This window comes from Mesoplodon mirus (genome assembly GCF_964341445.2).
Source record: "Mesoplodon mirus genome assembly, chromosome: 3".
Taxonomy (NCBI): Eukaryota; Metazoa; Chordata; class Mammalia; order Artiodactyla; family Ziphiidae; genus Mesoplodon; species Mesoplodon mirus.
Genome location: NC_138978.1, coordinates 24,216,801 through 24,243,191, shown reverse-complemented (window position 1 = coordinate 24,243,191; position 26,391 = coordinate 24,216,801). Strand labels below are relative to the sequence as shown.

Below are 26,391 nucleotides of genomic sequence, written 5' to 3'. Positions count from 1 at the left end.
GGAGGGTCTCTGGTGGAAATTGAGCATCTACTCTGTGCACATGGCAGGGCACCTGTGGAATGAGACAATGGTGTCCTGAGAGGTGAGATAGGGAAGGAAACCCCCCAGTTGCCATGGGAATTAGCTTCCAAGGAGTGTCCCACCCTGGCTGGGCAAGGAGAGGACTAGGCAACTCAAACAGGGCAGACAAAGATACTGTCCTAATTGGCAGTATCTCCATCTAGGCTTAGGAGGTTGTGTATCTTTGGTACACCTGGAGGGAAAGGGGCTAGGCAGTACTGAATTCCTCCCACTTACCAATCCTTACCCCAGTGATCTCTTCCCATATCCTTTATCTCATTTTGCATCCATTATCTTTTTTAATTCTCCCAGTTGGACAGAGGTACTATTATCTCCACAGATGAGGCTTAGAGAAGGAAGTGTCTTGCCCAAAGTCACACCATTTGGGCCAACTGCCTGAGCAAGTAATTTCCCTGTCCTAAGTCTCAGTTTCCTCACCTGTAAAATGGGAATGATAACACCCGAGGTGTTATCCTCAGGTGTAAGGACAAAATAATACTATGCAAGTAAGGGGGTTAGCATGGATCCTGGCGATGTTCCCTAAAAGTCACTTGTTTATTGGTGCTATTGTTATTACGTTGGTATTAAGGGGAGCAGGAACCCAGAATAATCCGACCCCTGACTCTTGCCACCCAATGATGTTGCCTCTTGCAGAGACCCCATGGGATGCGGTGATCATGGCCCATTGTGGCCACATCTGCTGATCTGGGATGTTTCAGGACTGCACAGCCCTGTCTCCTCTTCCACCCGCCCCAGAGCAGAGGCCTCTGTCTTCCTCTGCAGATTTCCTGGAAAAGAGAAGGTGAACTGATCAGAGCAGAGGAACCAGGCCCCCAGTTCTGCCTCAGGACAAACGGAGAAATCAGGTCCCAACGATTCAATCAGTAGAGAATATCTGCTGAGCGCCTAGGATGTGCCAGGTCCTGCTCTGGGCACCCGGGGCATTTGGGAACAAGAGCATACCCTAGTCAGAGGCTAAAGGAGGAGACGGAAGACAAGAAAACAGTGTGCTGAGTATTATGATAAAGAGTACAGAGAAAACCAGACAGGCGTAGGGGTCAGGGAAGGGGTTTCAGGAGACATGCCCTTTGAGCTTAGCCTTTAAGGCCCGGCAAGTCCTCCGCAGCAGCTCAGAGATTGCTGGGCCCATCTGTCCATTTAATAGAAAAGCAAACTGAGCCCCGGCGTCTGTCCACCTTGCCCGCCACACCTCACTTACCCGGACTAGGCCGAGCACTGCTCTCGCAGTCCGCGGACCGAGGGCCAGAGCCCGGCCGCAGTGCCCGCCCAGCTCCCAGGGCGGGGCCTCGGCCCAGGTGCGCGGCGGAGGCGCTTCGCGGAGGCAGGAAGTGTGTCCCCAGCGGCGAACCGTGCAGCGCTCCCGCGAGACGCTCACCTGCGCCCCAGGTGAGCGGCGAGGGGGGCGGGGGGAGGCGCCGAGCTGGAGGCGGCTCACCTGGCAGGACAGGTAAGCCCCGCGCGGGCCCGAGGGGGCGCGAACCAAAGCGGCATCGGTGTGGACAGACCCCCGAGGCTACGCCCGGGCGAGCGAGGGTCCCGGAGCCGGTTCCATCGGTGCCACCCTCCCACTTCCGGGGTGCGCGGGCCGGGCCCGGCCAGGGAGCGGCCTGAGCGGGCGCCTGGGCTGGGCGGGCAAACTGGGGTGAGGGTGCCGTGTTCGCCCTTAGGGCTGCGCTGGCTTGGGGTGGGAGCTGTGCTTGCCGGGGAGGCGGGGGCGGGAGGGGAGAGGGGGCCGTGCACACCCTGAGGAACAGTGTCGAGAGGCTGGGTCCGCCCGCGGGAAGAGGGCCCCTGCAGCTGGCGAAGCTGGTGCTTGCCCCGAGGGCATCGCTGCTGTAGGGGCTATGCTAGTCCGAGCGGCAGTGCCGGGGTCTGCTTCTCCCTTGCCCCCGGGACTAGGTGCCCGCGGATGCGGGAGTCCCGGGCTGAGCCTTTGGGGCAGGAGATCAAGGGTGCACGGATGCCGGGCACGAGAGCCGACGGCTGTTTCGTGAACAGGGCTGGGGTGCCCCTCTCGGCCGGGTGTGCAAGACTCGAGTGGGTGGGACACAGGCTGGTGCGACCGGTCCTGACCTGAGCACCTTCGGAAGAAGGGGATGGGACGGAGACAGACCTCGGAGTGTGTGTGTTCTCAGGGACTAAGGGGGAGTGGGAGAGCATCAATTAGAAGTTTGAGGGGGGGTGCCCGGGGCCTGGGAGCTTCTGACCCTGAGGAGGATCCCTGCAGTGCCTTGGGACGCCCAGTGACCCAGCCCCTCCCAGGTGCCAGGCACAGCTCTAAGGCCCCTGCGCAGTAAGATCTCATTTAAACCTCAAGGTGGCCCCTGAAGATACTCCTCACTCCCCTTGTTAAAGACGATAAAACTGAGGCCAGGAGTCTTACCCCAGGCCACAACAGGAGCCCCTGCTAAACCAAGAGACGGGTGTTCCTAGGATTTTGGAGGTGGGGACAGCAGCAGTGAGGGGGAGATATAGCCAGGACAAAATGGGCTGCGATTGACTTTAGGAAGGTTTAGGGCCTAGAAAGGAGGGGGAAACAAGCCAAGCACTGTCCTTACCCCAGGTCTTGTCCCCCTTTCCTCCATCCCACCCCGCCCCCACCCCCCCCCGAGATGTGTGGCACAGAGCAAAGTACAGGGGCTCCAGAGTCTGGCGGACCACAGTACAAATCCAGCTCCATTCCTTTCCAGCTAGGTGTCTCTGGGCAAGTCACTTCACCTCTCTGAGCTTCAGATTCCTGACCTGTAAAGTGGAGATATAATACTTACCGAGCAATTGTGAGTGTTAAATAAAGCAAAAGTCCTCTTGAGCTGGAGCCTATTTCTGGCCCATTTGCTGCTGCTTCCTCAGCATTTAGTACAGTGCTGAGCACATGGTAGGTGCTCAGAAAATATATTTGTTGGATGAATTTAATGAATGGTAGCGACTGCTAAAACCTTGGAGGTAGAGGAGGAGAGAGTAACCAAGACCATGAACAATAACCTCTTGTTGTTCTTACAAACCCCAGGTACCCCAGAGCTCAGTGTGGTTCAAACAGTGTAGATGTGCCCACCCTCCTGATCCAAGGGCTGAGCCTGGAAGACTCAGGGCTCTCCCTGTGCAGCCCCTCCTTGGGCACAGGCTCACCCATGGAGCTGGCAGCTGACCACTTTGCCCCCTTCCTCCCAAATAATAGATGGGATGGGGTAGTGGATAAGAGTATGGGCCAGGCCACTTGCATTCAAACAGCTGTGTGGCTTTGGACAACTTAGTTAACCTCTCTGTGCCTCTGTATAACAACAACAATAATACCTACAAGGGTATTATTGTGAGAATTAATTAGTTGAATACATTTAAAGCACTGAGAATAATGTAAGCTTTCAATAATTAACTCTTTCACTAGAAGGCAAACTCCTGGGGTTAGGGAATTTTGTCTGTTTTACCACTTTATCCACGGAATTTAGAAGTGTCTGGCATACATCAGGCTCTCAGTAAATATTCGTTAAATGAGTGAATGAATAAATCCATACCCACCCCAACATTGCTCAAACCCAGGCAAAGGTTTTTAACCGCTTGCCTCTCTGGATTGTGAGGGACTTTCAAGTCACCTATTACAATTTCAGTTTGCACACCTTTGGAGGGGGACTTCACCTTACTCTCGCCAGACTGCTGCTCCCCCCACTCTGGTCAGCCTGGAGCCTAAGTCCTTTCACTTTCTACCTAATGGTCCTGGTTCTACCCAGAGGTCACACAGAATGTATCAGTCTCCTGAAGTACTTACTGTACCAACCCTGTTCCAGACACTGATGCAGAAAGGAATCAGACACAGTCCCTGCCCCTCGGGGTCATATAGGCTTATCTTCAAACAATGGGCTCAGAGCCAACTCAGCTGACCAAGAGCCCAGCAGAATGCTGTGGGGAGAGGGGCTCCCATCTGACTTGAGGTTCTGGAGTGTCCTTGGAGAAGGACCGCTGAGTGGGGCTGGGGGAATGGGTTGAAGAGTTGCAGGAATAGTTAACGAATTCCTGTATCCTCCTCATCCGCATTCACCATGGCTAACATTCCCTCCCTTTCTCTGTCTACACACATATACCTTCTGTTTTGGGGGGAACCCTTTGAGGTTAGGTTGCAGACATCATGCTTCTTTACCCCTAAATGCTTCAGTATATGTTGCCTAAGAATAAGAACATTGTCTTATTTAACATTGAATTTAACATTGGAAATTTAACATTGATGTAATGCTATTAAATAATATACAGTCTATTTTTAAATTTTACCAATTATCCAATTTCTCCTTGTGATCACAGGATTCCTTGTGAATCCTGTGATTCAATTCAGGATCACACAGTCCATTAAGTGTCATGTCCCTTAACTTGGGCTTGTCTGATGTTTCTTCATGATTACATTCAGGTTATACATTTTTGGCAGGACTACTCCATAAGCGATGCTGTGTCCTTTTTAGTGCATAGTATCAGGAGACACATCATGTCAGTTTGTCCCATTATTAATAATGTTAACTTTGATCATTTGATTAATGTAGTGTCTGCCAAGTTTCTCCAAATTTGTGTTTTGTTGTTGTTGTTTTAAATTGTCTACTTATGGCTGCCATAAGTAGAAGGGAACAGAGGTGGCCAGAATGGGGGCCTTGACAGTATGTGGGTGAGAGATGGTAGTGGGCCAGTTTAGGGAGGTAGCATTGATTTGCCCAAAGCACATTGCCTATTAGAGCCAGAACTGGGACTAGGATACAGATATCCTGATGCCCAGTCCCAGGTTCCTTTCACATCACCAGTTCTAGGACACTAGTGCCATTAAATCAGTGCCATAAATAAAAAGTTAAGAGATTAATGTCTCAGAAAATCCAGGCTAACAATAGTAACTCCCCAGCACACCCCTACATGTGATCAAGGACCCTCCCAAGTACATCACTACATAATGTTCCCACAGGCAGAGTTGTTTACTCCCATGATGTCCCATATATCCTATGCGTTCCAGCTCATGAGCTTTTAAACATCTGTTTTCCCTACAAAACCATGTGTGAATCACAGGAACAGTGCCTATAGTTCATCCATTTTTGGTTCTTCTGTACCTAACACAGGGCCAGGTTCAGTGAAATCTTAGCTCTGAGCTTGCTAGCAACCAAGTCGAAAGGGAAAGAAGATGTATTTTGAGTCTTGGCTTTCTTGTCTAGTCAAAGGAAGCAAAACAGTGCTTGATGTTAAATGTTGATAGGAGCGCAAATCTGAGCCATACTGAAACATTGACCGGGGACCTGTTGATTCCCATGTCTGATTTGAAAGGGAGGGGAAGAAAGGGAAGGTGGTAATGATCAGGTTCTGTAGCAAGTCAATGGAAAGGCATTTGTTGAGCAGACTCAGAGGCTCTGTACTGCTGGGCTTACCAACAGTGGGAAGAAACTCAGGGAGACCGTTGCCCAGAAAGTGAGATCCCAGGAGATTTTTCTTTTTATATGGTAAAATATGCATAAAATTTACCATTTTAATGCTTTAAAGTAATTTTAACGTTATAGTCCTGTGACATTAAACACATTCACACTGTTGTATAACCATCACCACCATCCATCTCTAGAACTTTTTCATCTTCCCAAACTGAAACTCTACCCGTTATATACTAACTTTCCATTCTCCCCCATCTCCAGCAGCTACCATTCTACTTTCTGTCTCTGTGAATTTGACTGTTCTAGATATTTCATATAAGTGGGACCATACAATATTTGTCCTTTTGTGTCAGGCTTATTTCATGTAGCGTAATGTCTCAAGGCTTATCAATGTTATAGCGTGTATCAGAATTTCATTCATTTTTAGGGCTGAATAATATTCCATTGTGTGTATAGAGCACATTTTGTTTATTCATTCATCCATCAATGAACATTTGCGTTGTTTCCATCTCTGCCTATTGTGAATAATGCTGCTGTGAACATTGGTGTACCAATATCTGTTTGAGTGCCTGTTTTCAATCATTTTGAGTATATACGCAGAAGTGATATTCCTGGATCAGATGGTAATTTTATGTCTAACTTTTCAAGGAAACTCCACACTGTTTTCCACAGCAGCCATACCACTCTATATTCCCACCAGCAATGCACAAGGGTTCCAACTTCTCCATATCTTCTCCAATGCTTGTCATTTCTGTTTTTAATAGTAACCATCCCAATGTGTGTGAAGTCCCAGGAGATTCTGATACATAGTTAGACCACAGAGAGAACTTCCTCTCTGGGGAGCAAGGGGACACTAGACAGGATTCTTGGGCATACTTGGGCCCATCCACATCACAGAGCTCTCAGAAACCAGAAGTCTGAAGCTCCTCAGGTCATAGTGCAGGAGCTCGCCGCTGACCTCTGATCCTGACTCCTTCCTGGCCTCTCCCCCACAGGTGCCTGGCTACGGCAAACCATGCGGTGAGCCATGCCCCGCCCTGGACACCCCCGCCCATCATCTGGGCCCCCACGCTTGGGACCCTGGGAGCGGCCAACGGAGCTATGCCTGGAGACATACGATGAGCCATCCCGGGCCCCACCAAGCCGCCGCACCCGTAGGCCAGACCCCAAGGATCCCGGCCACCATGGACCCGAGAGCCTTACCTTCATCTCTGGCTCTGCTGAGCAGGCTGCTGAGCCCCCAGCCTGCTGCCTGCTGTGGCGACCCTGGGTGTGGGACTGGTGCCGGGCCGCCTTCTGCTTCCGCCGCTGCCGGGATTGCCTCCAGCGCTGTGGAGCCTGTGTGCGGGGCTGCAGCCCCTGCTTGTCCGCTGGGGACTCCCCTGAAGGGGCTGCTGAAGCCAACTGGGTCAAGGAGCACAACGGAGTGCCCCCCAGCCCTGACCGTGCCCCTCCCAGCCGGCGGGATGGCCAGCGGCTCAAGTCGGCCATGGGTAGCAGCTTCAGCTACCCTGACGTCAAGCTCAAAGGCATTCCTGTGTATCCCTACCGCAGCACCACCTCCCCAGCCCTGGACGCGGACTCCTGCTGCAAGGAGCCACTGGCCGACCCCCCACCCATGCGGCACAGCCTGCCCAGCACCCTTGCCAGCAGCCCCCGAGGCTCTGAGGAGTACTACTCCTTCCACGAGTCGGACCTGGACCTGCCCGAGATAGGCAGTGGCTCCATGTCCAGCCGAGAGATCGATGTGCTCATCTTCAAGAAGCTCACAGAGCTGTTCAGTGTACACCAGATCGACGAGCTGGCCAAGTGCACCTCAGACACTGTGTTCCTGGAGAAGACCAGTAAGATATCGGACCTTATCAGCAGCATCACCCAGGACTACCACCTGGATGAGCAGGACGCTGAGGGCCGCCTGGTACGCGGCATCATTCGCATCAGTACCCGAAAGAGCCGTGCCCGCCCGCAGACCACAGAGGGGCGCTCAACCAGAGTGGCTGCCTCTGCTGCCCCTGCCCCTGACAGTGGCCATGAGACCATGGTGGGCTCAGGGCTCAGCCAGGATGGTAGGTGGGGCCCCACAGGGCTGAGGGGCAGAGTAGAGGAGGCTCTGGACAGGAAGGGTTGCACTGGGGTCTTTGGCCACTGTGGGTCCACCCTCAGCCGGTCCCAGCTCTTCCTCCTCCTTTTTCTCCACTCTCCCACATCCCCTAACAGGTTCTTTCTGTCCCCTGCTACCACCTGCCAGAGTAGCTTTCAGGCCCAACCAGCTAGCCTAGTTAACAGGACCCAGGAACCCATGTGAATTTGGACCTCTGACCTGGCCTGGACTAACCAAAACACCTACCCACCCACTCATCCCTGCACAGACTGACCGACACACACACACACACACAGTCTGCGTCTTTGTACACACACACACACACACACACTCACACACACACTCTGCGTCTTTGTTTTAAACATCGTTTCCCTAGCCCAGCCCAGGGGTGAATGGCCCCTCTCTCAATGGGCTGGGGGCAGAAGTGGGGAATAGGGTTGAAAGGATGTGATAATGACCACTGCCCCTTCATGTTCCCTCCCTAGAACTCACAGTGCAGATCTCCCAGGAGACGACCGCAGATGCCATCGCCAGGAAGCTGAGGCCTTATGGAGCCCCAGGTTTGGTCCTGACATGAAAGTGTGGAGAGGAGAGGGGACTGCCCTAGCAGTCCCCCACCTGCCCCTCTCCCAGCTTCCTCCTGGGGTGGGTGAGGATGGGGTCAGAAAGGGACGAGAAGCCTGAGCAGCCTTATACCCCATCCCAGTCCTGCAAACTGGCTTAAAGGTTCAGCTGGGAGAGATTCAGGGGGTTCAGCTGGGAGAGATTCAGGGGGATGCCCCTGAACCAGAGGGGAGGGGGGCAGGTGCCCAGAACCTGCATCTAAACCCAGGTCACTGGAGAGGAAAGTGGAGGGCGGGTGACGGGGGCCATCCATGGGTGCTGAGAAGGCACCATGTGTGGTTTCTACTGCTATCCTCTTGGCTTTTGCAAGCCCCTGGGAGCAGGGTCATTACCCTTTAGAGAGCGAGACTGGGGTTCAGAGAGGTCAAGAAACGGAGTGGATCACCCAGCCAGGATCAGACTGACCCAGGCTCAAGTCCCACTCTGCTCCTTCTCAGCAGGTTTCTCCCTGCCTGAGGGACTTGCATGAGCCCCTCCCCATCTCTGAGCCTCTGTTTCCTGCTCCCTTTCCCCTCAGGATACCAAGCCAGCCACGACTCATCCTTCCAGGGCACCGACACAGACTCTTCAGGGGCACCCCTGCTCCAGGTCTACTGCTAACCCGCACTGGGCCCAGGGACCGCAACCCCCTTCTGAGAGAAGCACATCTACTGCATGAAGAGAGGGACCAGAACCCTCTTTGTGGGAGGGAGGCCATGAGCCCAGAAGCAGTGCCCACTCTGGCTCCTCCTGCCTTGGCTGACTGGTTCCTGGACCACATGCATTTCACTGGGCCATGGTGCCCACATCCCCCGGGTCCTCCGTTGGCCTGACCCCTGCCTGGGCCTGTTCTTTCCTGCCCACAGTCTTCAGGAAGCCTAGGTCATGGAAAGCAAAGACTGAGGGGTTAACTTCTGGAACTGAATCCTGACTCTGCCCCCATAACATGCTCCCCCTGTAACATACACCCCATAACCAATCATGCAAACCTCCCCCTCCCCAGGACAGCGGGGAGGGAAGGTAACAGCTAAAAGAAGCTTGTCTTAAATGGATTGGGTTTGGGGGCAGGCAGGGCCTCCGGAATTCTGTGGGCAGTGCCCAATCCATGTTACGTTCTGTTGAGCAGTTAGGTTCTCGGCTGACGTTCTACATGCTAACGTGACTATAGTACAAAACTTAATAGACATCTTTCTGCTCATCGTGGCTGTGATACTGTCCTTTCTGTCCCATTTGCCTGACTGCTGCCCGGAGCAGGAGACATCATAGACTATCCAGCCTGGCTTAGTGTCGTGGGGTTGAGGTCAGAAGGCTAAACTGAGAGCAGTGATGCCCATCTCTCAGGCTCACGGTGAGTTCTAGGAGATAGAGCCAGTCACAGTGTGTGTGCCTGAGAAGGGTTTACTGAGTGGTTTCTGTCATTGTTGAGAGGTCCTTCTAGGCAGAGAGGTCCTTCTAGGCAGGCCTGCCTGGACTCCCTCTGTTGCCCCAATTCACTGCCTGTAGGCTGGCCTGCTTCTGGCCATCCCTGCAGTTTCCCCAAATCCCTGAGCACATGTCAGCCCACCCCACCTCAGACCTGCTGCTCCCTCCACCTCCCCCTGGTGCGGACAGCACTCAGGGTCACTGGTGTCTGCTCAGCACTCCCAGCAACCCAGGAGTGTGTGTGTGTGTGGGGGGGGGGGTCATTCTTCTTTCACAGGTGCTGGCGCTCAGAGGTGTCAAGGAATTTAATGGGTCATGCAGCTAGTAACTGTGGCTCTGTATCCGGAAGCTGGCCTCTTGGCAGTTGTGCCCCCAAGCTGGCAAGCTGACCTGCTTGGGGTAGAAGCAGGCTCCCCGTTTGGACATCAGAGCCCAGCTGGGTTCAGAAGGATCTTACTTGGCTTCTCCTCGCACACAGGGGTGTGTTTGTTCTCTCAGTGAGACCAGAGCAGGCCCAGCAGCCCAGTCTTGACTGATGCTAAGCTAGGTGTCCAGGATCCCTCACTGCCCCACTTCACCTGCAGCACCCCCCGCCCAGACTTTCTATTGCCCTCATGGGCACCCTTTGGAAAGTGACTGGACAAACTGTACTTGTCTGTTCAGTTTCCTATTGGACACACAGGATGGTCCCTTGTGGCCATGACCACAGGGCCCAGTACCAGTGATAAAACTGGCCCCTTTCCTTAGGCTCTGCTGTCTCTTCCAGGTCAAGGTCTCTGCAATTGAAAATGACCACAGGCCGGGAATTCCCTGGTGGTCCAGTGGTTAGGATTCTGCACTTCTACTGCAGGGGGCATGAGTTCTATCCCTATTCGGGGAACTAAAATCTCATATGCCATGCCACATGGCATGGCCAAAAAAAAAAGAAGGTAAAGAAAATGACCATGGGACTTCCCTGGTGGCTCAGTGGTTAAGAGTCCGCCTGCCAATGCAGGGCACACGGGTTCGAGCCCTGGTCTGGGAAGATCCCACATGCCGCAGAGCAACTAAGCCCGCACACCACAACTACTGAAGCCTGCACGCCTAGAGCCCGTGCTCCGCAATGAGAAGCCACCGCAATGAGAAGCCCGCGCACTGCAACGAAGAGTAGCCCCGCTCGCCGCAACTTGAGAAAGCCCACGCGCAGCAATGAAGACCCAATGCAGCCAATAAATAAAGAAAAGAAAAAATGACCACAGGGGCTTCCCTGGTGGCGCAGTGGTTGGGAGTCCACCTGCCGATGCAGGGGACACGGGTTCGTGCCCTGGTCCGGGAAGGTCCCACATGCCGCAGAGCAGCTGGGCCCGTGAGCCATGGCCGCTGAGCCCGCGTGTCTGGAGCCTGTGCTCCGCAACGGGAGAGGCCACAACAGTGAGAGGCCCGTGTACGGCAAAAAAAAAAAAAAAAAAAAAAAAAAGACCACAGGACACTGAAGCCCAGGGATATTGCTGGACAGAGTAGGAGTGATGCCACAGTCCTTCCATCTTAGCCTTGGCCCGAGAGCACCATTTTCCAAGCTTAGCCTTGGGAACTACTACTGGCATTCCCGGAAAAGAGGGTCTGTAAGTTTGGTAAACAGACAAAGCCAAACACTGCATACCTTCCTTAAGTCTTTAACAAGCTATTCTGAAATGCCAAAAGGACAGACATGCTGTGTTCCAGAAATTCAGGGGTCACCCACGGCCCACAGAGCATAGCACCCTGGCCAAGCCAACCTAGACATTCTTGCTGTAACCATGACCTCTGTGGCACCCTGCACTGTGACCTGTACTCTCCCACCAAAGGGTCAGCTCTGGTGGCTGGATTTAGGCAGAAGGGAACACCTCTCCAGCCCTGGCACTCCCTCAGTGGCTCACTCTGTGAAGCCCTAAAATCTGCAGAGGTCCAGGTCAGAGACACGCAATAGGCTCCACTGGGCTTCACCCTGCCTTCCCAGCCAGATCCCCACCACACACAGAGCCAATCTGAGGCCTGGGCGGTTCCCCAGCCTTTGCTGCTCTCTGGCCCTGGGAAATAAAGAGTGTAGTTTTAGAAACACTTGCTCCAAGGCTAGAGGACAGACCCAGTGCTGTGGGAAATTGTCTTAAGAGATGAAAATGGAATCAAGCCGGGCTGGTCTTAAACTTTGCTGAGTCATGGGCCCTTCTGAGAATCTGACATATGTTCTGGTCCCTTTAGCCACTTTTGCTCAGAATCATACACAGACTAAAAGACTTGTTTGAATCCCCCATTTAAGTAATGAGAAACTGAGCCCCAGGGAGGGACAAGGACTTGCCCTAGATCACATGGCAGAACCTGGGCTAGAAGAAAAGCCCCCAGATCCCAGCAGCAGCCATAAGAGCCCTGTCCCCCAGGGAAAGGCCAGAGGGAAGAGAGGACACAGGTGGAATTGGGTAAATAGTTTTAATGTGTAACAGCAGACTAAATGGGACAAAACATCCCCAAGGCCCCAGCCCTTCTCCCATGATGCTCTTAGACCTGTGTGTGGGCCAGCCCCATGCCTGCCCCAGCCCTGAGGCCCACAAGTCCCAGGGAAGGGTGGCAAAGGGAGGTGGGTAGCTGGGAGCTCAGCCCCAGGAGTTCAGGGAGGCAAACACAGGGGCTAGTTGAATTTGGCCTTGGAGAAATCCATCTCTGGATGCTGATCCATGAACCTGGGGAGGGAAAGTAGGAAGAAGGTGAAACAGGCCATCCATCTCCCCCAAATCAGTCCCTTTCTCTCTTAGCTCCCCACATGAGGTCTAATCTCTTTAGAACTCTGAGCAACTTGGAGCCAGGCCAGGCAGGAGTGGGGCCCCAAGGACTCTCTCTAAGGCCCATTTGAGGACCTGAGGCTGGAAGCTGAGGTGCCAACACTGGCACTGTTTTTCTGTCGGTGACAATGACCGCCTGTTATGCCTTCCTACCCTGAGGTGGCCTTGCCCTCAAGATGACCTGAGCAATTGATTAGGGGAGGCAAGCCAAGGCTATAAAGCCATAAACTTGGCTGGCTCATCCTGGAAGGGGCAGGGCCAGCTCCTGTGTTCCGCTCAGTACACACTCGTTGCTGTTACCCAGGTCCAAGCCCCAGACACCTTCCCCAAACCCCCATCTCTCAGTTGCTCACTTCTTCAGAATCTCCTGTTTCTTCTGCTCATCTGAGGTGGGCAGCCCCATGGACTTCTGTCTCTGGTCGTACATCATCTTCTCCACCATGCTGCGGGTCTCACTGTCCAGGTCTGACAGCTGGGGGACAGGCAGTGACAGGGATGGGTGAAGCTCTGGGGCCACCTAGGCCCCTCACCTCCCAACCGAAGCTCCTCCAACCAGCCAGGGCTCACCTTGGAGTTCTCAGGGTTGATCTTCTTGGTATTGATCTCGGGGTCACTGGACACCAAACGGCTCCACCACTCCATCTTGTTGATCTGAGAGGAAGAGGAGGACCACAGGGGGATGGGTGGTGGCTTGCTCTGTGCCCTGGGAACCACCACCCAACCCTTCCAGAACCAAACTCTCTCTCATCCACATCCTGCACTGGGGACCTGCGAAGGCCTGTACTGGGATCTAGGGTGCCAATGAACAAGACCTCTGCCCTCCCCAGTGGCTGGGGGAGAAAGACACGGAGACAGTCACAAATCAGCATGATAACGGAAAGAATAAAGTACAGAGGGAGGACTTCCCTGGTGGCACAGTGGTTAAGAATCCACCTGCCAATGCAGGGGACACGGGTTCGATCCCTGGTCCGGGAAGATCCACATGCCGTGGAGCAACTAAGCCCATGCACCGCAACTACTGAGCCGGTGCACCACAACTACTGAAGCCCAGGCGCCTGGAGCCTGTGCTCCACAACAAGAAAAGCCACCGCAATGAAAGAGTAGCCCCCACTGGCCGCAACTAGAGAAGGCCCGTGTGCAGCAACAAAGACCCAGAGCAGCCAATAAATAAATAAATAAATAAATAAAATGTATACAAAAAAAAAAGTACAGAGGGGGATATTCATCCAGAGTGGAGGGAGAGGTCAGAGCAATACATGGATGGGCTAGGCCTGTAAGGACATGCAGTAAACCACATTAAAAAGCAGAGGAGGACATTCCAGGTGGGAGGAAATGCAAGTGCAAGGGCACAAAGGCAGCCAAGGCCAGTCAGGTAGGCTGGGTCAGGTGGCATGTGCCATGGGATGCTTTCCTTGGACCCCTGGCACTTTACAGAGACTACATTCATTTACTGGTGTCTGTAATCCCAGCTCTCTGAGGGTGTAAGGGAGGGAACGTAGGCTTCCTCCGGGCAGTTTTCTACGTGTTGTTCACTGTTCTCTCTCTAGCGCTTAGAACAGTCTCTGGCATGTAGTAGGGTAGTAGGTGTTCAAGGATTTGCTGAATTGAATGCATGTACAAACCTAATGGAAAGGAAAAGGCTTTGGTACTAAGGACCGTTCCAATCCCAACTCCACCTCCTCCTAGAGGCAAAAGCCTGGGCAAATCTCTGAGCTACCCTTTTCCTGACTCTAAAACTAGACAGACCTACTTTAAAAGTCTCGTTGTGGGGATTAAAAAAGGTATGTCCATCAGGCCCCCAGCAGTCTCCGAGTTCATGAGCAGCCCCCTCTCCCTAAGTCACAACACAGGCCAGGAGGTGTGGCCTCTCGCACCTTCTCCAGATGCACCGTCACCACCTTGCCATCCTCGATGAGCCACGAGCTCTCCTCCACCTTCACCTCGTTGTAAAGCTCCCCGTCCACAATCGCCGGCTGCCCCTTGAGCCCCACCCGGAGGCGCCTCCGCTGGATGTCCACCACCACGTCCTTCCCCTTCAGCCGGAAGTTCACGTGGAAGGGCACTGCCAGCTGCACGGGGCAGGAGCAGTCAGGAGAGGCCCCAGGCTGGCTCCCTCACCTCAGCCCCAGCCCCAGCCCCTGCACTCACGTCCAGCTCCGACAGGGTCTGGGTCCAGCGGTAATTGGGCAGGTCCGCCCCATTGCCAAAATTGGGCTTCAGCTTCCCTTTGTCCTTCTCGTCCTCCTCCTCCTCAGCCTCCTCAGCCTCCTGCTCACAGTTGGGGTGCTCGGCTGCTTACTTGACAGACCCAGACTGAACCCCACTGGGCCAGGGCCAGGGCTAGCACTGGGCATACATCCACAGAACAGTACAGACCTGGTCCCTGCCCAGTCCACGGCCCACTAGGAGCCAGAGGTAAAACCTGTTCTGATCTCTGCCTGAGCTCAGACTGCTAGACCATGTGACAGCTGGGGGACGGTGACAGTCAGAGATGGACCCATGGGACCCACCTAGCTGGCAGTTCAAGCCAAAGGACTTAGGAAGAAAGCCCAGCACAGAACAGGTCATGAGGTGGCCATCAGGAGGACTGTTCTAAAATAAAACCAGGCTGACAAAAAATGATCAACTTCCTTTTTCTGTGTCTCTAGGGTTGAGACCCTAGTCTCAGACCAGAACCTCTGCAAAGCCAAATGAGTGCCCCAAGGATTATTTGGGAAGCTGGACTCAAGTCAATGGGAGGAGCCCCAAGGGGAACATGCCCCAGGTGTGTCAGAGTAATCCACCATGAAGGGCCAGGCTGGGCCCACGGACCCAAGCCCACCCAAATGGTGCCTGTACAGGAACTGCCCTCTCTGGCTCTTGGGCTTTCCTGCCAAGGCTTAAAGCCAGCGGGTTTTGTTTTTTTTTTAACCCACTTTGGTCCAGTGTGGAATCTTGAAGTATGGGGAGGATTCCCAAAACTAAGGAGGGGTGGGGTGGGGAAGGGGAAGGCTTTACAGAGAAAGGGAAAGGCTGAAGAGTCCCCGGAAGTTCCCAAGCCCCCTGCTAGTCCTGAGCAGCCCCAGTCCATCTCACCTGCTTCCCTGGTGAGCCGAGACTGCCATTCTTGAGCTGGGCTTCATGATTCTCTGCATCCTTTTTCTGTGGCAAAGGGCAAAACATTTGGCAAGAGGGTACCCACTTCTAGTGCCAATGGGGATCAGGGGGGCAGGGGAGAGAAGCCGACTCCTACTTGGTCAATTTCCAGCTGCAGCCTCTCGGCCTCCTCATCAGTCAGTTCCTTGATCTGGGGTCCAGAGGTCTCTGACTTGGCCTCCTTGGCCAGCCTGGCTGCCCGCTCCACTTTCTCCCGCCGCTCAGTCTCCTGCCGAGCTCTCTTCTCCCGCCTGGCCTTCTGTGCCAGCTGGTTGTGGTGGTTGAAGGTCTGTGTGATAAGCTGAGGAAAGAAGAGAAGGCAATGAGGCATCAGGGGACAGGACATGTCCCAAGACGTGAGGCTAGTCCTATCTCTATTTGCTGAGTGCCTAGGCAAGGCACTGCACTCAGAACCTCAGTTTCCACATCTACAAAATGGGATTTAATACATACCTATATCACTGAGTTGTAATAAGAATACCTGCAAAGAATCTGCTTCAATAAACAGCGACCACTTTAAAAAAAAACAAAAAAAACAAGGCAGTCCAGGGACTAAGACCCAACACTGAAGTTGGACAACCTGCATTCTAATCCAGGCTTTGTCACGCACTAGCTATTGTATTTTTGGCAAATTACTTAACCTGTCAAGAGCTTCAGATTCCTTATCAGCAAGGATGAGTCCCTACCTCACAGGGATGTTGTGCAGACCAAATGATAAGTGCTCTGAAAAGTCCTTCATTATGGATGTGAAGCTTTTAGAAGCAGAACTCCAGCCTCAGCCCCTCTGAGAAGCTTTTCCCCAGCTCTCGGGCCATGGAGACCTTTCTTGAGGGAAAAGGTAGTCTCCTCCTCTCCTCAGCCTGCAAGCTATCCATTTCAAATCCTGCCTCTCCCATGAGACCTTCCCAGGATGCTTCCAACGCACATCCTGCTAGCTGGTCTTCCTGTCGCCCGAGAGCAACCCCAATACTGGTGCCACCTGTCTGGCTCTGTGGCTTTGAACAAGTAAACAACTTTGACACTTTCTAAGCCCCAGTTTCATCAGCTCTCATGACATGTGTCACCTGGCTGAGGCTAACTCAGTGTCAGCTGGTGGAGGGTGGGGAGAAGCACCTTCTCTGCTATGAAAATACAATGGGAGAAATGGTTCTACCTCATGTTTTACACCAGCAGCTCTCAGAGTGTGCTCCCCTGACCCACAGCACCAGCGTCACCCAGAATTTGTTAGAAATGCTAAATCTCAGGCCCCACTCTAGACCTACTGCATCAGAAATTCTGGGGCTATGGCCCAGCAATCTGTATTTTTAACAAGCCCTCCTGGCCAATTCTCGTGCATACGTGAGAGTCACACCTACATCTGAGATCCTGGTCTACTCCTACCTGTGTGACCCTGAGGTCATCTCTCTGTGCTTCTATCTTATTATTTCTAAAAACAGTCTTACACAGCTATTCTTTGCCTATAGGGTCCTTGCCCCTACTCCCAGGTTGCCTGGCAAACTCCTACTCATCCTCCAGGACCAGCTCAAGTGTCTCTTGAATTTCACCTCTTCACCTTTGGCAGGCTCAGGAATTTACCCAACTTAGGAAACCCAACTCTGTGTCAACCCACACACCTGGAGGAGGCCTCACGGGGCACCCACCACATGATCAGCGGTCAACAAACCATCTTTCAAGAATCTCTGAGCCATGGCTGGAGGGAGAAAGGGATCTGCAAGAGCTGAGGGGAATCACGTGGGGCTCAGGGTCACCGGAGTCAGCATGGGCTCCCAGATCTAGGGTTCTGCCAAATGCCCTGTGGCCTCTCATTCGAGGCCAGTTCCTCCTCTTACCCTCAAACCTCCAACCTCACGCCACACTGCAGTAGCTCCACGCTCTTCAAGGTTAAAGGGTACCAAAAGAACCCCCAAACCAAATGGGTTAACAAAATGAGGTGTGTGTAAGAAAGAAATGAGCCACCTGAAGGCCATCCTGCTATCAACAGAAGGGATCAGTCATGGCACAATTACGCCAGCAGAGGCTGTTCCACCACAGGGCCTTGGTCCCAAGTCCCTAATCAGGACCTTGAACTCAAGCCATTTGCCAATGAGTGGCTAGGGGGAGGCAGGAGCGGGGCCATCCCCTCTTCCAGCTCCAGTGAATCATGTTACGTCCATTCATCCTGTCCTTTCCTAGCTCCTGGAGGTTAGATGAGGGCAGAGCTGAACCACCAGGCACAGTCAAGGCCAGTCACAGCAGCCTCTGACCCCTCCTCCCAGTCTCCTCCCACCAGCTTTACCCAGGCCCAGCCCCAGGTAGAGACCCCTGGGAGTGTGTAGCCTACGCAGAAGTACCAACTGGCAGGCTGTCAGAGCCAAGCTTCTGTCACTGGACACATCTTTGGGAACCACAGACCAGCAGAGTGGGGAAGCGGTGAGGAGGGTTGGGCCAGTTCTAAAAGATAGCCCCAGACTGCTCAGTGGGCATACCTGAACACAGCGCTCCCTGACCTAGGCTGGGTGATAGGGGAGCAAAGGGTGGTTCCCACCAGCCTGGCCGGGAGACCCCAGAGGGAAATTTAAGCTAAATCCAAAGGCATGAGGTCCTGAACCTGACCATAGGGCGGGGAGACACATCTGAGGGAGAAGACACACTCCTGTTCTAGAACTTCATATAAATGGAATCATTCAATATGTGCTCTTATCTGTCTTCCTTTAAAAGGCTGAATAATATTATATTATGCGTATATATGACATTTTGTTTATTCATCCATCAATGAACGCTTGGGTTGCTTCCACTTCTTGGCCATCATGAAGAGTGTTGCTATGGGTGTACAAATCTCTTCAAGACCCTGCTCTCAATTTTGGGGGGCATACACCCAGAAGTGGGATTGCTGGATCATATGATAGTTCTATTTTTAATTTTTTGAGAAACCGCCATACAGTTTTCCACAGCAGCTGCACCATTTTACATTCCCACCAACAGTGCACCAGAGTTCCAATTTCTCCACATCCTTGCCAACACTTGGTGTTTTCTGGGGTTTTTGATAGAAGCCATCCTAATGGGTGTGAGGTGACGACATCTCATTGTGATTTTGATTTGACTTTCTCTAATGATTAGTGATGTTGAACATTTTTTATAATAAAAAGGTTTTAAACAGCTATGATAATTCACTTTTACCAGCAATGTCTGAAGAGTACCCTTTTTTCCACATCCCTGTAAGCAATTTTTAAAAAATATTTGTCAGTTTGACCAGAAAAAAAAGGGCATCTCACTGTTTCTTTCTCCTACATTTCCTTGATTACTACCGAATTTAGGCATCTTTTCACATGTTCTTCATGGAATTGCCCATTTTTCTGTTTATCCTTTTCTTGTCAATTTACAAGAGTACCTGCATATTAAATTGGCTATTAAATTTTATCTGTCCTCTGCAATGCATCTTTTCCAGATCTATTGTTTTTCAACTGACTTCATATGTCATTACGTCTCTTTTGCCACACATGTGTTCTATGTTTGAAGAAGCAAACAGCTACCTTTTATTCTGTAGCTTCCAGGTTTCTATCCTTGCAAGGTCTCCTCCACACAAGGTTATACATAGTTCCCCAGCTTTCCTTACTAAGCTCTTCTTCTTTTTTTTTTTTTTTTTTTTTTTTGCGGTACGCAGGCCTCTCACTGTTGTGGCCTCTCCCGTTGCGGAGAACAGGCTCCGGATGCACAGGCTCAGCGGCCATGGCTCATGGGCCCAGCCGCTCCGCGGCATGTGGGATCTTCCCAGACGGGAGCACGAACCCGTATCTCCTGCATCGGCAGGCGGACTCTCAACCACTGCGCCACCAGGGAAGCCCCCTTACTAAGCTCTTCTTGATCTGCAATTTATTTTTAGATATGAGTAAAACAGATGGTACAGTATAGTACACGTTTTGGTTTTTTACCAGTAGCCAGTTGTAGCAGCATGAATTATTAAATCATCCTTTGCCTACTGAACTGAATTACCTACCTTACCGGACACATCTTAAATCCTCATACGTGCTAGACTTTTTCTGGATTCTCTATTCTGCTTCACTAGTCCATTCATCTCTTCCTATGTCAATAACATACTGATTAGATCATTATGGCTTTATCCGAATCCATAATGCCGAGCCCCGAAGCTATAAAAACTAAAAGTAGGGCTTCCCTGGTGGCACAGTGGTTGAGAGTCCACCTGCCGATGCAGGGGACGCGGGTTCATGCCCCGGTCCGGGGGGATCCCGCATGCCACGGAGCGGCTGGGCCCGTGAGCCATAGCCGCTGAGCCTGCGCGTCCGGAGCCTGTGCTCCGCAACGGGAGAGGCCACAGCAGTGAGAGGCCCGCGTACCACAAAAAAAAAAAAAAACAACTAAAAGTATTTTTGTATTTCTCTAAGTTTGTAGCATGAAGGTATTTACAGTCATTTACAGTGGGAGTCATATCTCCCACTTGGTATAAATATTGATACACATTTCTCTGTAGAAATATTAATGTTTCATTACATGATGCTGCTCCTGACCCCTGGACTGGGGTACTGTACATAATGTACAGTATACACACTGTATTGCCTCCTAAAATCCAATGAATTCTAAATCCCAAATCACATCTGGCCCCAAGAGGTCCAAAAAAGGGTCTGTGAACTTGTATCCTCATGTGCCAGCCACACTACATGACCTCTTTTTATCCTTAAAACAGCCCTGTAAGGGAAAGATTATCCCCTCTTCCAGGGAAGAAAAACGAGGCTCAGAAAGTGATTCACCCAACACCACAAAGCTGTCAAGCAGGAAGAGGGGGAGACCAGGATTCACTCACATCTGCCTATAGCTCCAGAGAACATGTTCTTAACCAATGCACTTGGAGATAATGCATCTGGTGGCCCAGTGCACAGTAGGTCCCCAACACAAAGAAGTTACTGGTGTTACAAATGGAGACCAGGCAGGAAAGCTAGGCTGGTTTCTGCCTGCCTGAGAGTCGGACCAACCTCCTGGGAAAGAGCTGACTCTAAGGGAACAAAGAGCCGAGGAGCATAACAAGGTCTAAGAGGGACCAGCAGATATCCAATACACAGCAGTGACACCATCATCCCCGTGACACCTCTGAGACACCACTTCTCAGTATTATTCATCTTTCTCCCTTCTGCCTGCTATCTTACTCATCCTTCACACCTCAGGCACCTCTTCCTCATCAAGTCTTCCTTGAGCCCCCAACCTAGGTTAGTCCCCATTTTATGCTCCCAGGACTTCCGCCCTAACACCCGTCACTTCTTCATTGTCTTTTTTTTGGGGGGAGGGGGTTGTAAGGGGGCTACACTGTGAGATCCATGAAAACAAAGACCATTGTCTGGACTTCCCTGGTGGCACAGTGGTTAAGAATCCGCCTGCCAATGCAGGGGACACAGGTTCGAGCCCTGGTCCGGGAAGATCCCACATGCCGTGGAGCAACTAAACCCGTGCACCACAACTACTGAGCCTGGGCTCTAGAGCCCACGAGCCACAACTTCTGAGTTCGTGTGCCACAACTACTGAAGCCTGCACGCCTAGAGCCTGTGCTCTGCAACAAGAGAAGCCACCGCAATGAGAAGCCTGGGCACCGCAACAAAAGAGTAGCCCCCGCTGGCCGCAACTAGAGAAAGCCTATGCGCAGCAACAAAAGACCCAACGTAGCCAAAAATAAATAAATAAATTTAAAAAAAAAAGAATAAGACATGCCATTTAAAAAAAAAAAAAAAAGAGAGACCATTGTCTGTATTCACCTCTATAATCTCGAAGGGTTTGTCACAGTAGCTAACACAGGCAAAGTGTTAAGTGCTCAATAAACATTAGTTTACAAATGAATGAATGCGGATATTACAAGGTCGTGGCCCACAGAAAAATGGGAGGTGCTAGTGCTAATACAGAAAGAGTATTTGAACCACAAAGGGTCCTACAGGTCAGTGAGTCCACCTTCTTCCATTTTACAGATGTGAAGATTAAAAGGACCAGAGAATTGGTGGGAAATCAACCGGGCCACACAGCTAGACCAAGAACCCAGGACTCCTACTCCAGGCCAAAGAGTCTATAACAGAGTAGCCTCAGACCATCAAGACACATTATCAAGCATTTCAGCTTGTTAGAACCCTGAAGCCACAGAAAGCAGTTTGCAAAATATCTCCTTCTTGTTATTGTATCTCTTAAATTTAAGTGAAAACAAATATCAAGTTTATAAAAATCACGGTTCAGTGAGGTGACATGATTTACCAATCTTCAAAAACGTAATCACAACCTAAGGAATTAGAAGATGTTCAAGGTATCAGAACCCCTACCACAAAACACAATTCTCAGGAATCACCTCACACCAGTCAGGATGGTCATCATCAAAAAGTCTACAAATAATAAATGCTGGAGAGGGTGTGGAGAAAAGGGAACCCTCCTACACTGTTGGTGGGAATGTAAATTGATACAGCCACTACGGAGAACAGTATGGAGGTTCCTTAAAAAACTAAAAATAGGGCTTCCCTGGTGGCGCAGTGGTTGAGAGTCCGCCTGCTGATGCAGGGGACACGGGTTCGTGCCCCAGTCTGGGAAGATCCCACATGCCGCGGAGCGGCTGGGCCAGTGAGCCATGGCCGCTGAGCCTGCGTGTCCGGAGCCTGTGCTCCGCAACAGGAGAGGCCACAACAGTGAGAGGCCCGCGTACCACAAAAAAAAAAAAAAAAAAAAAAAAAACTAAAAATAGAGCTACCATATGATCCTACAATCCCACTCCTGGGCATATATCCAGAGAAAAACATGGTCTTCAAGGATACATGCACCTCAATGTTCACTGCAGAACTGTTTACAATAGCCAGACATGGAAGCAACCTAAATGTCCATCAACAGATGAATGGATAAAGAAGATGTGGTGTACACACACACACACACACACACACACACACACACACACACAGAGGAATATTACTCAGCCATAAAAAAGAATGAAATAATGCCATTTGCAACACCATGGATGGACCTAGAGATTATCACACTAAGTGAAGTTAGTCAGAGAAAGATAAATATATGATATCATTTATATGTGGAATCTTAAAAAATGATACAAATGAATTTATTTACAAAACAGAAATAGACTCATGGACACAGAAAATAAACTTATGGTTACCAAAGGGGAAAGGCGAAGAGGGATAATCCAGGAGTTTCGAATTAACAGATACACACTGCTGTATATAAAACAGATAAAAAACAAGGACCTACTGTATAGCACAGGGAACTATATTCAGTATCTTGTGATAACCTATAATGGAAAAGAATCTTAAAAAGTATATATATATATATATATATATATATATATCTGTATGTGTGTGTGTGTGTATCTATCTATTTCTGACTCACTTTTCTGTTCACCTGAAACTAACACAAGATTGTAAATCAACTATTTCAATTTAAAAAAAGAAAATTTTTAAATCCTGCAATTCTCAAATCCTTGAACTTTTGCTTACAGCATCTGGGAAGACTGGGATAGCCGGCTTTGAGTTTTCCTATATCTCTGTCTTCTAAGCTCAATTTCTAACATTTGCCTACTCTCATCTCCCAGCTAGGTAATTAGATAAAACCTCAATGGAAAAGGAACCAAAAAGCATGGTGTCAGGGGCAGAAGGCAGTTTTACAACAGACTCTGGCTCCAATCCTGGGTCTCCCATAACTCAGACCAATTTCCTCACTTGTAAATGGGGATAGTAACATCTGCCCCTCTCAAACTTCTAGAGGACCATGGGGATAGGGTAGATAAAGCACTTGGCAAGGAGAGGGGCTTCAATAAATGACAGCTTGCTTCTCTTCCCCGACTCTTTGCCCTTGGCATTTTACTTCTGCTATAGGTTATTATTATGCCAAAGGAAGGTCAAGTAAGCTCTTCTTCTGGAGAAACAGAGCTGCCCAAGGGACAGTGGTCCCCAACACTCACCTTCTCTGCCATCCCCTCTTCTCCTCCAACGAAAAAGTCTGTTTTGCGTCGAAGGAAGCTGAAGAAAGTGTTCACGAGCTGAAAGAAGACAAAGACCAAAGCTGTAGAGATGCCATATTGGGAGCCCCTCACCTACACAGAAGCTAACTTCCTTAGTCTAGAAGGGAACGTGGCACTGGACTGTTTCACCCTGAGCCTCCCAAATGAGAGAACCGGCCCTGACTTAGTCACTTCTGCCAGGAAGCCTAGCCTAACCTTACCTAGATCACTTGAAAGGCAGATTTCTCATTTCTTGTGTGCATGTGTATATGTGTTCCACATTTTTTGTGGTGCTAGAAGCAGCCTGAGGATATCGGACACTCCTCTGCATCCAGGGCTTGAAACGCCTGGGATCCAGCTTTCCTCTCCACAAAATAAAAAGCCCATCCAGAGTGGCACTGGCTGAGTTACTAGGGCAGAGCTAGAAGGAGGGGAACAAATGAAGCCACTTCAAAGAAGGTTAAGACCAACTAACTCTGGCTGGGGTATCAGTGTAGCCAAGTCATTTAAGAGCGTTGGTCTGTGTATCAGACTGACATACATTAGCTCTGTGGCCTTGGGAAAGTTTCTTAACTCCATAAAACAGAAACAGCAGCAGGACCTATTTCTAGGGATATAGGTGAGGATCCTCTGTGAGGACCAAAGGAGGTAATGGAGGTGAGGTCCTTAGCAGTGTCTCGCCCAGAGCAAGAGACCCTCTGCGGGAGAGTGAACTCCTCACAAGCAGGCACTGTGAACCATGACTTTGTCTACATCTCCAATGCCTAGCACCAGATCTGACTCAGAGTACATGCTCAATAAAACTTTTGCTGAATGAAAAGCCCTAGTAGTGACCTAAGATTAGCACATATAACTAAGCCTTTTTATTTGCCCAAGTGAGTGCTTCTAAATCTGATGCTAGAATTTATCTCAATGGTTTCAATTCCAGCTTCTAGACACTTTTTCAATTCACTCAGAAACGAACTCACTCCCAAATCCAACTGTGTCAACAATTTAGGGGGGTGGGGTATGGGAGCCTTTCACATCTCCAAATTAATAGCACTCTTCCCACCTCAAAGGGCTTAGGAGTCCTTGGTCGCCACAGGCACCTAAATGAGAGAATGGGAATGGAAAGCTCCATGAAAACTTGTCCCCAGAGAGACAGAATCAGAAATGGTCTGTGGAAAGCACATACCGGCCTAAGGATTCTGGTCCCCTCTAGGTTAGGACCCTTTTGGATGATCTTGGGCAAGTTCCTTCAGTTTCTTTATAGAAAGACTGATCTTGGTATACTTTTCTACCTTTTGAACTTTCCATGGTTCAAAAAAACCAACTCTAGAATCCCGACTAGTTGGTCTTTATCCTTCATACACTACGTGTTATTGGGTCTGGTCACTACGCATGAATTATGTTCCTGCACACATCGATCACTCAACAGATACTTGTTGAATGTTCAAGCCTGATTACTGAGAATTCCCCACTGTCCTTCACTTCAAGACACTACTCTCCTACAAATTCAGGAAATAAGGACTCGTAGCTCTGTCTCAAAGAAAGAAACTGAGGCCTGGAGATGTGGAACGGTCTCAAGTTGGTAGGTGGTGTAGAACGCTTGTGAACACAGGTCTCTTAGTCCCCCATTCATGCCCTAAAAAGACCACGTGCTAATATAACCACCCCACCCCCCCACACACACACCGCCCACATTCTTCCGCTCGTTCCAAGTCTTGGTACATGCAAATCTCAATGTCTAGAATAGTTCATCCTAAAGGATGCTCTTCGGGAGCGGCCAGCAGAAAAGAAACGGGGCCAGAAGTATGTGGGAGAATAAGCGGGGGGGAGCGGGGAGAGATCCCAAGACTCTGGGTCTTTTCCAGGGACGGGTGCAGGGACGCCGGAGCTGCTAAGACAGGAACTACTGAGGGGCCCCGGGGTCCCATGACTGATACGAGTGCAAGACTTGAGGCAAGGAGGCCAGGCCGGAAGCTGGAGTGCAGTAAGAATGTGGGGGGGGATCCCAAAGCTCGCGAGGCCCAGGGGTGTATCTCGGCCCTTGAAGCAGAGAAGGACGGAGAGAGCGTGGCTGGGGCACCCCCGGTGGGCCAGGCCGAGCCAACGCCGCACGGGCCGTTACCTCCTGCACGCCGCCCTCGTGCTGCTGCGCCATGGCCAGCAACATGCCGTCGAACCGATCCTCCTCCTGCTCTCCGCCCATCGTGCCGGCCACTAGCCACGCTCCGAAATCTGAGCTCCGCACACGCGTCCCGCGCTCTCCGCTCTTTAGGGTCGCGTCCGGTCCAACCGCTGTAGTCCTCGGCCTTCCGCAGCGGAGCCGGAAACACGCACACGCCCCGCCGCCCAGGCCCCCCTGCTAGCTCTCTCTTCCGGCCTCTCTTCCGGCCTGCAGCCATTCACCGCGCGGCAAACAGCCCGCTTCGCCGGCCATTGGTCGACTTGCTAAGCCAATCAAAGAGCTCATCAGTGAAGCTGTGGGCGGAGACGAGGGCCCCTGAGTTTGGTGTGAGTTGCTATGGTCACCAGACGCTTTTTATGGAGCCTTCCAGAAAGCCCTAGGTCCAACTCCGGGCGGGATTGGAAGCTAAAAAGGCATGAACTTTGTTCCTATGGGAACGACCTCCCAGCTTGTAGGACAGTGAAGCGGAAAGTGTTCTTAGTCATCTCTTCTAACCCTTCAATGAGTCAATTGAGGCCCAGAAAGAAGGGACTTGCCCAAATGACAGCCCACCTCCGTCATCATCACATACTCCATACAAATTTGAACGGTCCCCGAGCTTATAAGGGCTCTGTGCTTGGGTTAATGCTCTTCTGCTGAAGTCCTGAAATTTTTTTTTTTTTTTTTTTGGCCCCGAGGCATGCGGGATCTAGTTCCCTGTCCAGGGATCCAACCCCTGCTCCCTGCAGTGGAAGCGTGGAGTTTTAACCGCT

The 26,391-nt window shown here is 51.2% G+C and overlaps 2 protein-coding genes across 3 annotated transcripts; one reads left to right on the top strand and one right to left on the bottom strand.

Annotated features, from left to right (window-relative positions):
- The first annotated feature begins 1,405 nt into the window (after nucleotides 1-1,405).
- KDF1 (keratinocyte differentiation factor 1) lies at nucleotides 1,406-9,313 on the top strand. 2 transcript variants are annotated; one of them, XM_082614493.1, is made up of 4 exons: nucleotides 1,406-1,467; nucleotides 6,455-7,525; nucleotides 8,046-8,120; nucleotides 8,702-9,313. In XM_082614493.1, the coding sequence occupies exons 2-4, from the start codon at nucleotides 6,487-6,489 to the stop codon at nucleotides 8,782-8,784; spliced, it is 1,197 nt and encodes a 398-aa protein (XP_082470619.1). In that variant the 5' UTR covers nucleotides 1,406-1,467; nucleotides 6,455-6,486; the 3' UTR covers nucleotides 8,785-9,313. The 2 variants fall into 2 exon arrangements, with proteins under 2 accessions (XP_082470619.1, XP_082470620.1); XM_082614494.1 differs by having other exon boundaries at nucleotides 1,462-1,528.
- Nucleotides 9,314-12,013: 2,700 nt separating this feature from the next.
- Nucleotides 12,014-25,795, bottom strand: NUDC (nuclear distribution C, dynein complex regulator). Its single transcript, XM_082614866.1, has 9 exons — nucleotides 25,580-25,795; nucleotides 23,431-23,508; nucleotides 15,610-15,813; nucleotides 15,453-15,518; nucleotides 14,526-14,645; nucleotides 14,252-14,446; nucleotides 12,945-13,028; nucleotides 12,731-12,849; nucleotides 12,014-12,278 (listed from the first exon to the last, which is right to left on the bottom strand). The coding sequence occupies exons 1-9, from the start codon at nucleotides 25,658-25,660 to the stop codon at nucleotides 12,227-12,229; spliced, it is 999 nt and encodes a 332-aa protein (XP_082470992.1). The 5' UTR covers nucleotides 25,661-25,795; the 3' UTR covers nucleotides 12,014-12,226.
- Nucleotides 25,796-26,391: the final 596 nt, after the last annotated feature.

What these genes read in the sequence shown, in the direction of transcription:
- KDF1 (XM_082614493.1), top strand. Translation starts at nt 6,487, where the DNA reads ATGCCCCGCCCTGGACACCCCCGCCCATCATCTGGGCCCCCACGCTTG. An exon ending in CTCAGGGCTCAGCCAGGATG is followed by an intron (nt 7,526 to 8,045) that starts GTAGGTGGGGCC and finishes TTCCCTCCCTAG; the next exon opens with AACTCACAGTGCAGATCTCC. An exon ending in GAGGCCTTATGGAGCCCCAG is followed by an intron (nt 8,121 to 8,701) that starts GTTTGGTCCTGA and finishes CTTTCCCCTCAG; the next exon opens with GATACCAAGCCAGCCACGAC.
- NUDC (XM_082614866.1), bottom strand. Translation starts at nt 25,660, where the DNA reads ATGGGCGGAGAGCAGGAGGAGGATCGGTTCGACGGCATGTTGCTGGCC. An exon ending in TCAACCCTGAGAACTCCAAG is followed by an intron (nt 12,850 to 12,944) that starts GTGAGCCCTGGC and finishes CCTGTCCCCCAG; the next exon opens with CTGTCAGACCTGGACAGTGA. An exon ending in AAACAGGAGATTCTGAAGAA is followed by an intron (nt 12,279 to 12,730) that starts GTGAGCAACTGA and finishes TTCCCTCCCCAG; the next exon opens with GTTCATGGATCAGCATCCAG.